Genomic DNA, 16,204 nt, shown 5'->3' with positions numbered 1-16,204 from the left:
GAAAGAACTCGTCTTGTCAAATAGAAAGACGCTGTTTCTTTCCAACTGAATCCTTGAGAGGAACGTTTGTCTGGTAGCCATTTTTCTTAGCCTGTGTCGAGGACTTTCAATCGTCTGTGATTCGGAGTATTTAAGTGTAAAATCTTATTTTTTTTCTTCTTCTTCCTCTTTACAAGCAACTGAGCTTATTTATTGGCGGATTAACACCTCTATGGAAGGTTGTCACTCCATATTTGGCGCGGTCGTCCGGTACTTCTTCTGCCGATTGGTGACTTATCTGTTACTATTTTGACGACACGGGTCTCCTCCATTCTGCTTATGTGGTTATTCCATTATATTTTTAAATTTTGTGTCCATTTATTTTTACACTGTACGTTACATTTTCTTTTAATGCCTTCACTTCACTTTCGATCTCTCAGCGTATTTCCTGTAATTCTTCTCAGTACTCTCGTCTCTGCCGTTTCCAGTAGCCTTTGCGTTGTGGCTGTATCGGGTCTTGTTTCTGAGGTATATGTCATTATTGGTCTTACACAGGCTTTATAAATTCTTGACTACATCTCAGTGTTAATGTTGTCTGTTTCGCCATATAGTGTTATTAAGGCATCCTGTCAGTCTATTTGATTTTTGTACTTGATCTTTCATTTCTTAGTCCAGGTCTCCATATCTAGACTGTGTAATTCCCAGGTATTTTATTTCCAATACTTGTTCAATACTGATGCCATCAATTTCTATTTTGCATCTGGTTGGTTCTTTGCTGACTACTATTGTTTTAGTTTTTTGAGAAGAGATTCTCATATTAAATTCTTTTGCTCTTAAATCCGTGGAGCAGTCTTTACAGACTATCTTCATCTTGGGCTATCAATATTGCGTCGTCTGCGTAACAGAGTATTTTTATTTCTTTGAAGTGTAAAATCAACATGAAGAAATTAGGACTCTTGTCTGCTGATTCTAATACTCTGTGTGAATGTGGAGCGATACAAGATTCAACACATCTACTTAGTTTCCATCTATTGGAGAATCCTTGCATACTGAACACGGTCTCCTGTACACGACTGTTATGGCCATTTAGTCAGCTATTTTCTGGATAGACAAGATTAAATTTTTTGAACTGGACACCTAAAGTTAGTACAACGGAAAAGATCTAAAAAAAATTGTTTATATTAATGACACACAATTTATGATCCACAAGTTAATAATACACAATTTGGTTTTCGCAAAAGCCTATTAACGCGTGAAGCTCTTTTTTTCACTTAATATACTGATACAAAGATAAAGCATTCGATAAAGTACGACATAAAAAATTAATGAATGTCCTGAAAGCAAAGAAGATTGACTACAACAACGTCAGGATCATATCAAATTTATACTATAAACAGCGAGCAAAAGTACGTGTTAACGAACAGCTGTCAGAAAAAATTGAAATTAGACGTGGAGTGAGACAGGGATGCATATTGTCGCCAATTATTTTTAATGCCTACTCCGAAGAGATCCTGAAAAACGCTCTTGAGGGTGAAACAGCTGGAATAAAGATAAATGGAGTTCCCATTAACAACATTAGATATGCGGACGACACTGTGATCTTAGCCGAAAATATTGAAGATCTTCAGAGACTGGTGACCAGAATAGCGGAGTATGGAAAAGAGTTCGGTCTAACAATGAACGTCAAGAAGACGAAATTTATGAGAATATCGAAAACTTAAAGAAACAACGAGAATCTTCTAATAAACGGAACCAACGTCGAACAAGTGGACAAATATGCATATCTGGGGACAATGATTAACTCCACAAATGATTACATTCAGAAGATCAAAATCAGAATAGAAAAGGCTAGAGCAAATTTCAATAAAACGAGAAGAGTGCTATGTACAAGGGATTTAAAATTAAAACTAAGAGTTAGGTTGACGAGGTGCTATATTTTTTCGACTTTGTTTTATGGAATGGAATCTTGGACCTTGAATGCGACATCAATGAAAAAACTGGAATCATTCGAGCTGTAGGTGTATAGAAGACTTCTGAGAATATCGTGGACAGAACAGGTCACAAACAAAGAGGTTCTGAGAAGGATGAATAAAGAAATAGAAATTTTAAATACAATTAAAACAAGAAAATTGGAATATCTCGGACATATTACACGTGGAGAGAAATACACCTTGCTCCAACTGATTATGCAGGAAAAGATCCAAGGAAAGAGAAGCATTGGGAGGCGTAGAATGTCATGGCAGCGCAACCTTAGAGAGTGGTACGGATGTACATCAAATGAACTTTTCAGAGCAGCCGTCTCAAAAGTCCGAATAGCTATGATGTTTGCCGACCTCCGCCGCGGAGATGGCACTTGAAGAAGAAGATATTAATGACGATGAATTTTGTCAAAAAAACTTGTGATGAATACAAAAACCTCGAATTGTTAAAAAGCAAATATTGAGTTTTCATGTTTCACTTTTAACAAACAAAAATAATTGTGTTGTTGCTTCATTATAATTACTAATCATTAAAATTTTGCTTGTACGAAAGCTAATTAAGAAATAATAATAATTAGTATGTGGGAATCTTTATGATTATGTTCTTGCTAAAACATAGGTGTTATTGTAATTCTCCATATTGCAATAAATAATTTTCTGCTGCATCAAAAATCATACTGAAACAATTGTTGTATTTTATAGAAATTTTACGATATGTTTTGTTTTTGGTTGGCATCACAGACATAACAATTTCGTCATATCAGTCATGCTATCGCAGACAATTTAAAATAATTAAAAAACTGATAACTTTTTAAATGTACCAAGGTAACTTTACTTAAATCTAATCATATTTTTACGTGTAGTCTGGTTTTAGAAATAATGATGTGAATACGGCGTTATTATTATTGAAATAAAAAATAGAAACAAAGTACAGTAAGGGCGTTCAGACTTTAGGTACAAGCAAATGAGGTTTTTTTATGACAGTTCTATCACTTAAACGCGGTGTCCAGCAACTTATCGCTGTATATACACACGAACCATATTTTCGTAGCGTAAAGTCAGCAAGGAATTTGATTAAATAAAGGAAGCATGCATTGCAGTTGTTTTAGTAATAATACTAGTAATAATAATAGTAATTCTCTGAGTGTTGATCCTTAAGGATATGATACGTAAAATGGTCAAAACATGGAGGTATCGATGAAAATGATATGTACAAATATCTCAGAGTAAAGCAAGAGGAAAAAATTAACCATAAACAAATGATTCGTATTAACTTTTGAGTTCGTAAGACAGCTACATCGCTCTTATCTTAGTGGTAAAAATTTGTTTAAGGTATTAAATAGGTACGCATGTTCTACGTTTAGTTGCTCATTTGGTATTATAAACGGATGTGGAAAGTTTTCAACAGAAAGTTAAAACACTTCTCACAATTGCTCAAAAACATCACCCTCGTAGTACATTAGAGAGAATAACATTACCCCGGTATCAAGAGGAAAGATGACCTTATGTGGATATAGGTTACTAATCTAAGAACTTATTTTCACAAACAGGCTGAGACATCTATTTTAAATCACGCAATTTCAGTAGTAGGTAGATAACACGACTTAAACTGAGAGTTTTTCTACAAAAAAAACGTATGGAAGGATAAAGCCATGCATGGGCGACATCTCAATGAAGTCAGCTAAAAATATGTTTATAATATAGCGCCGAACTGTTGGTTGACATCAAGAAAGATGTTTTCCGAAATAGAGGGTTTCCCTTTCCCCATTTCAGATCAGGTTATTTCAACCAAAAATTATCTGAAATATATCGTCAAATATCCTGAAGCCCAAAACGATATATGCGACAATATCGATGTCAAGTTGATGAAACCATACAAGATCTTACCAAATCTGCCAGGCTTTTGTCGAAACTAATTATAAAGAGCAGTCGGTCTGAGTAGAAAAGATTCTTCATTAAGAACTAGCCCACATACTGGGACCGCAAACCAATCATTACTCAACCAGTACACAGACGATACCAATTATTCTCTCTAATACTGGTGACATTCCTAAGAACTTCCTAGAAAATATAAAACAGCTGGGTCTATGAAAAAAATTCTATAAGACCATAAATACTGCTCTTAACATCTTTGGGCGTTTGTTCTTCTCCTGTTTGTTTATACGGCATCTAAATTTGATTTGTAATAGAAAGTGATTCGCAATTCATGCAGCTCCCTTCCAAGTTCTGACATCTATTACGTTGGTTCCTGGTCTTCTGTCTATTAACATATGATCTAACGGGTTGGTTCTTTGTCCATTCGGTTAGACCCATATGTCTCGATTAGGGAAAATACATGTCTCTAACCCACAGTTAGAATGCAGTGCAGGTAAGATAGGCAATGTATTTCTTACGGGAGAACGGCCGACCACGTTGCTGGTTTGCCCGGAGCGGCGCAGCAGAACCGTATTTAAGAATATGGACTGGAATATACGTTGCCTTCTTCTTCTTCGCGTGCCTTATCAGAATTATCCGACGTAGGCGATCACCATTGCGAAGGCTTCTCGATCTTCTGCAATATGGAATAATTGTCCTGCATTTGATATCTGTGTGATTCACGAATGTTTTTTAAACAAGAAACTTGTTTTCTTCCTACACCTCTACGGCCCTCTATTTTGCTCTATACGTTGCCTACGGTTGTATAAAAGACTATCATGATTGTTTCAACTAAAGCATGGTTTAATCGTCGATGTATGAATAAGGGTTGAACTTGTTGACATTGTTGAACTAAACAATAACATGAAGAAAAATACTATAAAAAAGTAAAATATATCGTCGATAGCTTATCTATATTTATCAATTTTCAATAGCTTTCTTTGTAAACACATTCTTTGGGAAATAAAGATTATTATGAAGTCATTAGGAGAAGCGAAAAAGTTTGAATCCCCATTGTCCACGCAAAGCAAACATGTCTCTTTGTTGATTTGGATACTGGCCATTAGACGAAAAACTTGTTGGCAAACACTATGAAAGCTCAGTTCTATTTCATTTTGGCAAGCGGATGAAAGTACCTACATCATGGAGCCGGTGACAGTATCTGTCGTGAATTTTAAACAGGGTATGACTCTTAGTGTACAAGTAAAACGTGTGATGTTTAATTGTTGAACTATCATCTGAACTTAAAAAATGGTGACAGCTAAGATCTTGAGAAAGGGCCATGAGAAAGCGAGTAGACTTTCCATCAGCACTAATATATCAATTGGCAGGCATCCCTACAATCGAGAGTAGACTTCATACTCTCGAGCTTCAACATCAGAGCTAAAGAGGTCCTAAAAATGTCATGCCACCGCCCAGGACACATACTCACCAGGCATCCAGGCGTCAAAGTTCCATTCCTTCCGGCTAAACTTCTAAACTTGGCTGGAAACAAACTTCCTGATAAGTATTTCAATATCCTAGAAGCGACCCCTAAAATATCGTAGATAACTATCTACAAGCCAAAATTGTTCTATCCAAAAGAACCGTTCCCAAAAGTATGGCTGGTAACAGACTGCGGTACCTCCTCTGAAATGCATGACTCTCCACACTATACCTCCTCCTTCAACACCTACGCACACTAATCTCACTAACACAAAACTGACTGACTACTGCTTCTTAGCACCACCACCACTGATCAAAACCAAAATTCTCTACACTTACAAATTTCCTTAGTAGATTGACGTCTACTCACACTACTCCTCTCCCTGGCCAGGGAGCCCCCACCTTGAAGAGGCGCTCTGCCTAAGCAAGGTTTAAATAACATTGTCCTTGTCCTTGTGACAGCTTGACTATTACTATGGAAAAAGTTTGAAAAATGTGCGATGTGAGTGTTCGCAAAATTTATGACATCTGCGAAGAGGCCCAGCAAGGCGAACTGAAACCGGTACAGAAAAGGAAGAAAAAGAGTTCCCAGTCCAATTCACGTGAGAATACTAACGATGAGGGAGTGAAATCTCGAATAAGGAAAATTGTCCATGATTTTTACCAGCTTTTTTAAAAACCACATTTCGTAGGCTACTAAATGACATAAGTTTTAAATATAATAAAAGAGGTAGATATTCGATAATGATGGAAAGAAAAGATATTATATCCTGGAGACACAGGTACCTACCTCAGACAAATAAAAACATTGAGGAAGAAGGATAATGTAAACCTTCTTTGTACCGATGAGTCTTGGACTAACGTCGGTGCTTCAGTCAAAAAGTAATGGAGGGACACAACGATCAAGATTCCACGGGAGGCTCTCATAAAAGGGCTTGATACTGGACTGAAAGATCTAACCCAAAGAGGTCCTCGGTTAGTTCTTCTTCATGCTGGAAGCGAAACTGGTTTTGTGGCATAGACTAAATTAACTTTCTTGGCCAAGAAGGAAACCGCGGATTACCACGACGAAATGGACGGGGATCTTTATGAAGAATGGTTTGAGAAGACGTTAAATCCAAACTTGCCGAAAGACAAAGAAAACGTTGTCGTTTTGGAAAACGCGTCATATCATTCCCACAAATTTGATTTCCCGAAAAAATTGTGAAACAAAAGGCAAATCAAGGGTTGGCTAATCAAAAAGAACATTTTCTTCAAGTAAAATTACATAAAAAGTAAATTACTGGATACTGCGCCCGCATTTGCAGACGAGTACGACAAGTACAAAATTGAAACAATTGCGGAAAAATATGGCGTTAAGATTTTGACACTACCTCCTTATCATTGCAAGCTGAACCCGATTAAGATGGTGTGGAGTCAAGTGAAAAGGTATGTGGCTTTAAACAACGTCGATTTTAAAAGGTAGAACGGTTGATAAAAGAAGCTTACTAACGCGTATCTAAAGATCAGTGGTATAATTATGAAAACCACGTCAAGAAAGTGGAAGAAAAAAATGTTTGCGGTGGAAAATTTGCAGGAAGATATTGAACCGGTTATAATTAATGTAGGAAATGATTCAGAGGATGAGGACGATTTAGATATGGATCACTTAGTTTTAGTTTCCTTTAATTTTTCCATAATTCCTCCTTCGATCTATCAATTTAGCTTTTCACATGTGTATTAAATCTTTTAAAATTTTATTCCTATACGTATGTATAGATCAATTTAAACACATTTTTATCAATTATTTAAATACATTTCTCAAAGAAGCATAAATAATAATCTAACAAGCATAATTGAACTGAAGATATAAACTAACCTGTTAAACATCTTTTATCTATTTGATTTATAATCTTTTCGAATATTTGCTTTCTTCCCAAAGTAATCAAAATCAGTCCGGCCACTGGTAGAAGTACATGAAAACCCACTGAAAATCTGCTACTTCTGTACTCGACTTGTTTGGCTTCAGGGACAACTTCCGAAGATAACGCATTATCTGAAACAATAAATAAATTTAAAAATATGATCCAAGTATGTTAATAGTTTTAATATTTGTATAGATAAGGTTTAGTTGGGCCGGATAGTTTGGTTATCGTTGGTTATGGTTATGGTAGATCGGGACAGGATAAATTTATGAGCCCTTCAGAAACTTAGAACTCCTAAGACAGGTCCATTAAATCACTCATATCGTACGGAATAGGCCCGTAAGGACCTATTATATGACAGCACCGTGGGCTATCCTACAATCCAAGCAGATAGAGGTGCCGCCTGAGTCTACAGTGGCCGGAAAGAGGTCTAGAAGGAGAAGTTGGGCTGTAAGAATTTTGGATAACCCCACTATGTAGAGCCTAGCCTGTCTCATACCTCCACAATTGACCCAGGAATCCTGGAACCTCAACAACCTGGAACAAAGCCCTTAGCTTTGCTTAACTGTTAAAGTAGATAGAGATGTTTCTGCCTGAGAAAGCCCTATCTATTATCTCTTGAGCACATACCAGCATTGTAAAGATCGTGGACTGAAAAACTGATGCATAGGAGCTGAGAGCTTGGCCAGATTTAAATCCGATTCCGCTCCGATATACTCCATCACCTGCCTGCCCGTCTATTCTGAACCCATCCGTGTATTAGGTGAGCCTACTTCGATGAATCAGTATAGGCTCCCGTTCCATACACGGTCAGGAAATTGAACCAAGAAGAAAGATGAGAACCCAATTTGGGGAGGGGGCATGCTGTCTCTCTCCAGATGTCACAATGGCCCAACCGACCATTATTTCCTAACCATTATTCAGATCATTTAAGACGATAGGCTGCCATCATGGCTTCATGCTCTTCAATAAGATGTAGAGAGGGTAAATCCAGCAAAGATTCAAGAACCGCTGTGGAGTGGTCCTCGTGGCTCGTGAGATGCCAATGCATGCCAACCGCTGGGGGTGAGTAAGCTGGGTGTTAGCTGAAGCCAGTCTAGCTCATGGCCACAACACAATGGCCGCATACATCAGGATAGGCCTTATCATGGATTAATACAAACAATATAAATGTTTCGGCTGGAGACCCCATTTGACTTCGAAAGCTCTTCTACACGCCCAGAAAGCTGCCGCGGCCTTCTTCACCTTAACGTCGAGATGTTCCTTCCATGAAAGTTTAGAGTCCAGGATCACTGACTTGAAAACCGATGCAGTTTTACCATAGAAGGTAAGCTCTTTTCTAGGTCAAATGGCCCTTCTCCGAGTAAACAAAACCACAACAGTCTTCTCAGGATTAACCCAGAGTACCCTGCTCCGGTACCATTCCTCAACGAGCCCGAGGCTCACCTAGGCGACCTCGTGCACCGTTCCCGGGACGAGCTGCTCGACCAGGATAACATCGGCTTAGGCTTGCGCACATATACCTTGTTCGGACAGTCGCTGACTGAATGTCTGACTTCGACGTAGAAGGCTGAGGATTGAATCTCAGCGCCGGCTAGAACATCTAGTTATTTTCAGATATCTATAGGCTTTCGGTCGACTCAGCCTAAATAAAATTAGTACTTTAGGTAAAACCAAGGGTAGTAATAGGCTGTTAAAGCTTAACATTACCTGTTAAAGCCCTGTTACCTTCTTTGTATACCGCAGACCTAAGAGATAGCAGACTACAGCAGGCGCCAGTTACGAAAATAAGCCAAATCCTTATTTTCGTACCGATTCGATCCAGGCGCCTTGTTTACATATTTATCCACGCTGTCAGTAGCGCAGCGGTAACTATTCGGTGCCGTTAATTATATAAAAAGCACAATCACGTCACTGTCCACCTCTTCGGATAAAGTAGGCACACGCTACATGCATGAGGTTGCATCTTCCTATGTGGCGTTTACAGTACCCTGCTATATATCGTTCTATTAGAGGAAGTGCAAGTTTTGAGATTTCTACTTTCTCATCAATTTGTACTCAATACGACATTTTCCACTGTCCCGCCGTAGAAAAGTCACTAAGTGTTTAATCCCAGCTAATTGCTAAGATAATAATCCCAAAGCCGCGTTTGTGGTATAAAGGAAGATTATTATTATTATAAGAAAAGATGAATAATATGTATGTCCATTTTAATTTATATAAAAAGAAATAAATAAAAGTCTCCGGTAAGGTAAACCTTATCGGAGACCTGACGATGCATAGCAAATTGTAGTATGTGAAACCGGTCGTTCGAGGTAAAATAAATTCATTGTGAGTAAGATATTATAATGAAAAATACGTAAAATAAACAAAATTTCAATACGATTTAAAGAAAAATAAAAGGAAATAGAAAATTATATAAACAGTGGCAAGAAAATATGTCACACTAATTGCCGTAATTTCAAGTAGTAATATTACAGGTTATTATTTAAAAGTTATTAACATTTATAAATTACTGCAAAAATTAGGGTTTTTTTTTTGTAATTATCTTAGTTAATTATTTATGTATTTTAACATAGAAACTCGAAAATTGAAGAACTTTTTAGCATCTGCCATTTTCATTTGAACCATTTTTTTCTAAAATATATTACTTCTGTAAGGGTTTGTCATTAGCTGTCACTCATATAACTTTTAGAACTTTCAAACACCTGTACAAGATTTTTACGTGATCATATCGATGATTTTTTTACAGATCGACTGAGGTAATCTACTACTTTACCGTGTCAGGACTCAGGACTTTGCGATGTATCTGCTCTCAATACATAGACTCCTCTCTGATTTTTTGTTCTATTTAAAGAGTTCTAAATAAAAAAAGCTGATTAAATAAGTGAATGCTCGACAAAGATTAAACAAATGCGGCTTCAGAATTACAACTAGAAATATTACAAACATAGGGTTTCCTAACCTCAATATGAAAATGTTGCGACAACAATACGAGTATTTTATAGCGTATTAAGGTTATAAAATACGATTGTATTACTGATATCGCTAAAATAATGGTTGTAGTATGGAAAATCACTGTCTCAAGGCTAGTTGTTCAGATATAAGGAATATACTAAGTATGTTAATTAATTGTTGATTTATTACTATTTTTCAAATGTACTTGTTTATTTCTAATACAAATAACACATACATAGGTAAAAATCAATGAAATTTAAATATAGGCAAACGAAGAACATTATCCACAAAACCCCACAGAAATAGAAGAAGGTAGAAAAGCAAATATCGTGAACACTGATAATCCGGTCAATTTAGACATAAAAATAGTGGTCAAATAACAAAAATTTCCGGAAAGCCAAATATTGAGAGCTGTGGTTTACCAATACAACTGAAGCGTTACAAATCTCCATCTATCGTATGTGTGCTACAAAATTCGGGGTCAAATTTTAAAATTTGAGGTTTTTTGAATTCTTCTCGTAAACGTTAAGTTTTATTAAAAAAACTTCAAACCAAAGTTGTAGATCTTAAATTCTTTACAAAAATAGTCTTTATAATTTTTTTCCCAAGAGACACCATTCCTAAGATACCGTGATTCTAATGACCGATTTCACCAACGATACCTAAATATTTAAGAATTACTTAACTGGGCTTAGGTACTTCCTAACTCCAAAACGGATTTTACCATGCGCTAACAATTGTCCAAACCGCTTAAGCATTACCTTATCGTAGGATACTGTTACGATAAATATTATGGCGCATAAAACTGTAAATATATAATTACTAATTCTTTTCTATTCTAGTAATTTCGGCGCTCAGTTGAAAGACCTGTTTGCCAATCTGAATTCTGATGAGTCACCCACGATTAGAAATTTCCAGAAGAAGGCCGAATAAAACCAGTATAAGCGACCTTCTCGGCTCTTCGATGGGGAATCGCCGCAATTCCGGACCTAACGGCATTTTATATTTAAAGAGGAATTTTGTTGTAAACGGTTAGTTAGTTATTGAACATCGCGTCGAGTTTTTAAAAGGTAACGCACGTAGATAAATTATATAATTATAAGGGCCGGTTTCACCAACAACAAATAAATCACTGAATAGTTAATCGTCGAATAAAATTTATTAGTAGAATAAATTTTATTCCGTTTCAATAACTATTTGTAATCTACAGTTAGTTATTCGTCGAATAAGTTCAAAGTGTAATGATTGTCCACAGACTGTACTCGTTGACACCTCTCTTGGCCTCCACCTATTAGGTGCTTGGCCAAGCGCATCGCACTATTTTTCACTGTAATCATAGATATACATAACCTATTCGCTCCGTGCGTGACCATGGTAGGGGTACTTTGAAACGATGCCAGCGTGCGTAGCGGCGAAATATGACAAAATTGGCCCTACCTTTTTAAGCATAAATTTTATCAAAAATGTGTGCAAATACATATTGCGTATTTAATTTTGCTAATAATAGCAAAAATAGTAAGTGTAGTTTTTATAGGTTCCCAAAGATTATATATAAATTAGAGAAAAGAAAAGGATGGATCCGTGCTATTAATATGAAAAAGTAAATATCACATAACTTCATTTTTATGCAATTGAAATAGGAAAAATTTAAATAATTTACCTTAAATGATATTTTATAAGGCTTCAAGCTAACTGCAGAGTGCCTGATGTCTTTAGCTTTTATATTATAACTTTTACTATTACTGTTTTTAAATATATGCTCTTTCACGTGAAAAACTTGATTTGCCAGTACTAGATTTTTCCCTTTCTTTTCCGTTTGTGATTGAAAAAGATATATTATAATGAATTTTGAGAAATCCAGTTTTTAATACTACATTTATTGTGTACATAAACTAAAAAAATATAATTAAAAAGTTAATTATTAATAATTGTCAATTTCGCATGTATTTAACAATGTCAAACATATGTCATATGTTTAACCTGAAATTGGTAGGTCCAAAACTGTCAGATGAAGGCGGTAGGTGTCGCGTCAGTCACGCACGGAGCGAATAATATTTGATATTGGTTCATTAGTCAAAATAATAATAATTGTCAATGTCAATACATAATTTATATAAAAAAAATCTGTTTGTTGTGATTGTAAATTATTGTGAATCTGAAACTTGAGAAAATGGACAAAAAACGCGAGAGCAGCAAAAATTATTTAGAGAAAGAAATGGAGAACTTTGATAATCTAAACCTAGTTTTAAAGTCCACATCATCAAATTCAGTAAAAGGGTTTCTTCTTTGCAGCTGCAAGCGTGGTCTTCTCCTTCGCTGCTCATTTCCGTCATCAGAGGATGATGATGAAGAAGATAATAATCTAAAATAAATATTTATGTATACAAAATTCAAATTGTGTGATATAATTACGTTTACCTGCAATACATTGTTGATAATTTCAAGTTAAACTAATGAATTTTCTTTATTATTGATATTTAAAGTGAGGTTAGCTGTCAACTTATTCGAAGAATAAATATTTATTTGGCCGATATTGGACTAATAACTTATTTGGAGTTTATTCATAGAATAAGAAGATCAAGATGATATCCACTACATGTTACGAAAAATAAATGAAGAATATACTAAGTGGGGCTTATCAATTAATCCATCAAAAACAGAGTACGTAGTAGTGGGAGGTGAAGGAAAGCACTTATAAATACTGATAGCTATAAATATCTTGGTGTAAACATTACAAACAATGGTCGGAATACAATAGAAATAGCTAATAGAATTGGTCAAGGAAATTCAGCAATACGTCAACTGAATAGTATACTTTGGAATAACCACATCACCCGAAACACAAAAATTAGGATATACAAAAGTATCATAGAAAGCATTGCTACATATGGTTCAGAGCTTTGGGTAATAAATAAAAATGACGCATCCAAAATAAAAGCAATGGAAATGAATTATTGGAGAAGATGTTGCCAACTCACTAGAAGAGATAGAGTAATGAATACTGAAATCAGAGAGCGTATGGGCATAGATATTGACGTCCTGGAAACTATAGAATGCAAAAGGCTGAAATGGTATGGCCATGTAGAAAGGATGAATGATCAACGATGGCCAAAGAGAATGTTACAGTGGATCCCCACCAACCGCAGAAAAAAGGGAAGACCAAGAAGATCGTGGAGACAAGAAGTAAAAGATGCAATGGAAGATAGGAGTCTACAAGTAGATGACTGGAACGATCGCAAGCGTTGGAAGCTAGGTTGCGAGAAACGGCGGCAGCTGTAATAAACTCGTTATATATATATATATATATATATATATATATATATATATATATATATATATATATATATATATATATATATATATAGGTCTTATTTGACGTTGGTGAAACGCAGATATGTCAGTTTTATTGGTCGAATAACTTTATTCATTGAATAGATTGCTATTTGTCGTTCGTGAAACCGGCCCTTAGTGTAAAATAAATTAGTTATATTGTACAAATAAAGACTTTAAATAAACTTGTAAGTGTTATAAGTGTAGAACCTTTGATAATAAATAAAAACAATAAATTAGATTAATAATAGCATAACAATACGTTTTGCGATCTCCCTAAACAGTTTAAATATTACTTACAGTTGGTTATGACGTATGTACTTAATTTGTGTATTGTGATTCTGTAGTTAGTTGTATTTTGTATTATTTTATATTAATAAGTGTTGCTTTGGTACTATTCATAATATGGATGCACTACGTTTATCGAAAACCTGGATCGGTTCGAATCGTCATCTGATTCTGAAGAAGAAACAGAAGGAACACCTCGAGTTATCAAGAATCGACCAAATTATTTTGAAACTGCGGATGATGTGGATTTTTTTCGAAGGTTTCGAATGGCTATACCAGTAATTCCCAAAATGATCTATATTGACCCCCAGGGGTCGATGAAAACCTGCAAGTGGTCTACGTGGGCGAAAAAAAAATTGAAGGTATATAAAATGAAAATGGGGGTCAATGGCAAGAAATGCCTTTGTGCCTTTTATGCAAGGAAGTTTTTAGCAATGACACTATGTAGCCATCTAAGCTGGAAGATCATTTGAGAATATGTCACCCTAATAAAACAGATAAAGAGTTGAAATATTTTCAAACACCTAAAGAAAAACTTCAGAAGAGACCCAGGCTGGACACAAATAAACGTTGATGGTTTGCAAGCGTCTTACAATATCTCGTTGCTTATGCAAAATCCGGAAAACCGCATACTATCGGAGAGTTAATTTTGCCAGCAGTTGAAGAGGTTTTAAAAACTGTTCTACACAAACCTGTATCTGATATTAAACAATACAGTTTAAAGACGTACCTATTGATGAAATGAGTTATGATGTTGAAAGCTTCTTGTGTAACTATTTGCAAACAACCCATTTCTTTATACAGCTGGATGACTCAATTTTACCTGTTAATGAAGCATTATTATTGGCATATGATACTTTTAATATGGATAAAAATAACCACGAAGGATTGCTATTTACGAGAACTTTGACAACCGATACCAAAGTCGAATCAGTATGTTATGTTTGAAGGCTTACTTCTTGAAAAATAAAATGGTATATCAAATATTATATCGGTAGCTACAGATGGAGCATCTACCATGGTTGGGAGTTATCGTGGTTTTATAAGTTTTTTAAAAGAAAATGTACCCGTAGCAATACACTGCGTCATCCAGAGACGCCATTTAGTTGCTAAAAATTTGAATGTAAGATTGCATGAATCTCTCCAATTTTTCATTGATGCATTAAACCTAATCCGAAACGCATTGAATACGCGGTTATTTGGACAGTTGTGTGAAGAAAATGACGATAACTTACACCAATTACCTCTTCACACTAATGTACGCTGGCTGTCGAAAGGCTTACGCCTGACAAGATTTTTTTACACTATTTAAAACTGTTTTAGATAAAAATTTGAAAGAAAATTTACTTAAAGAGAAAAACAGATATTGCTTATTTGGCAGATTTGTTTGCTAAATTTAATATGGTGAACTTGCAGTTACAAGGTAGCTGTTTAAATTTGATAAAAACAAAGTTAATCATTTCAGAGTTTATTGCCAGAATTAAACTGATGAAGTAAAACATTGTACGGTACGAATTTTCCCAGTTCTCCAATTTGTTCCAGGTAATCTGCTAGGAAGACGATGTTTCAATCTATGTCCAACATTTGAATGTCGTCTATTCAGATTTTGATTTGAGTACAATAAAGGAAGATACTTGCGATTTTAATGAAGAGACTCAATTGCTGGTAATTGCCACCTTGCAACAGATTATAGCAGATTCCACAGAAATGATAATTAAAAAAAAATTGATTTATAAAAAGCACTATAATAATTGTCAATTTGTTTATTTATTTATTTAATAAAATTTATTAGAAAAGTTATACGGAATTGTAAAAATTAATGATCTTATCGGTAGCAATGTGGATTATCTTATAAAACTATCGAAATCTATATCAAAATAGATAAAACAACTTCCAAAGTTCTTAATACTCATTTGCAAAATATGATTTATTAGACAAAATAGTAAATTACTTTTAAGATAAACTATTAAAATATACAATAAATATATCTTCTTATAAAAATGAAAGATGTTAATAAACCATCTAGTAAAAGTGCAATCTAACCCTGAAAAATCAGAAGTAATAAAAGATAGTTCGAAAATCGAAACACTGTTGCTGTTACTTTTTTTGTATAGTATAAATTTTAAAAAAAGCAATTTGCCCTTCTATAGCCCATTAAATATACCACAAAACTATTTACGATTTTTTTGTATGGTTCTAAGGGTTGGTGATCCAAAAGAGTCCACCTTAATATTTTGGAATATGCATTAGATTTTGTGAAAATGCTGAAATAGTTTGATTTTTATTCCAAAGTCATCTTTTCGATTTAGACATCTGTCATTTTTGTCAACATCATTCCTTCTAATACCCAAAACGCTTAATTTTAAATAGGGAATAGATCATGTGGGGTATTAGACAGATATTTCGATGGCGATTTCCGCCATCCAT

General features: G+C 35.1%; 1 protein-coding gene across 2 annotated transcripts in view; it reads right to left on the bottom strand.

Annotated features, from left to right (window-relative positions):
* Window positions 1–16,204, bottom strand: part of LOC140439283 (uncharacterized) — a 73,814-nt gene that overhangs the window by 33,659 nt on the left and 23,951 nt on the right. For both annotated transcript variants that reach the window (XM_072529099.1, XM_072529100.1), the window contains exon 2: window positions 7,156–7,332. In XM_072529099.1, coding sequence (XP_072385200.1) covers window positions 7,156–7,332 — 177 coding nt within the window. The remainder of the gene's footprint in view (window positions 1–7,155; window positions 7,333–16,204) is intronic.

The sequence above is a fragment of the Diabrotica undecimpunctata genome, chromosome 4 (assembly GCF_040954645.1).
Source record: "Diabrotica undecimpunctata isolate CICGRU chromosome 4, icDiaUnde3, whole genome shotgun sequence".
Taxonomy (NCBI): Eukaryota; Metazoa; Arthropoda; class Insecta; order Coleoptera; family Chrysomelidae; genus Diabrotica; species Diabrotica undecimpunctata.
This window is presented reverse-complemented; position numbering and strand designations above follow the sequence as displayed.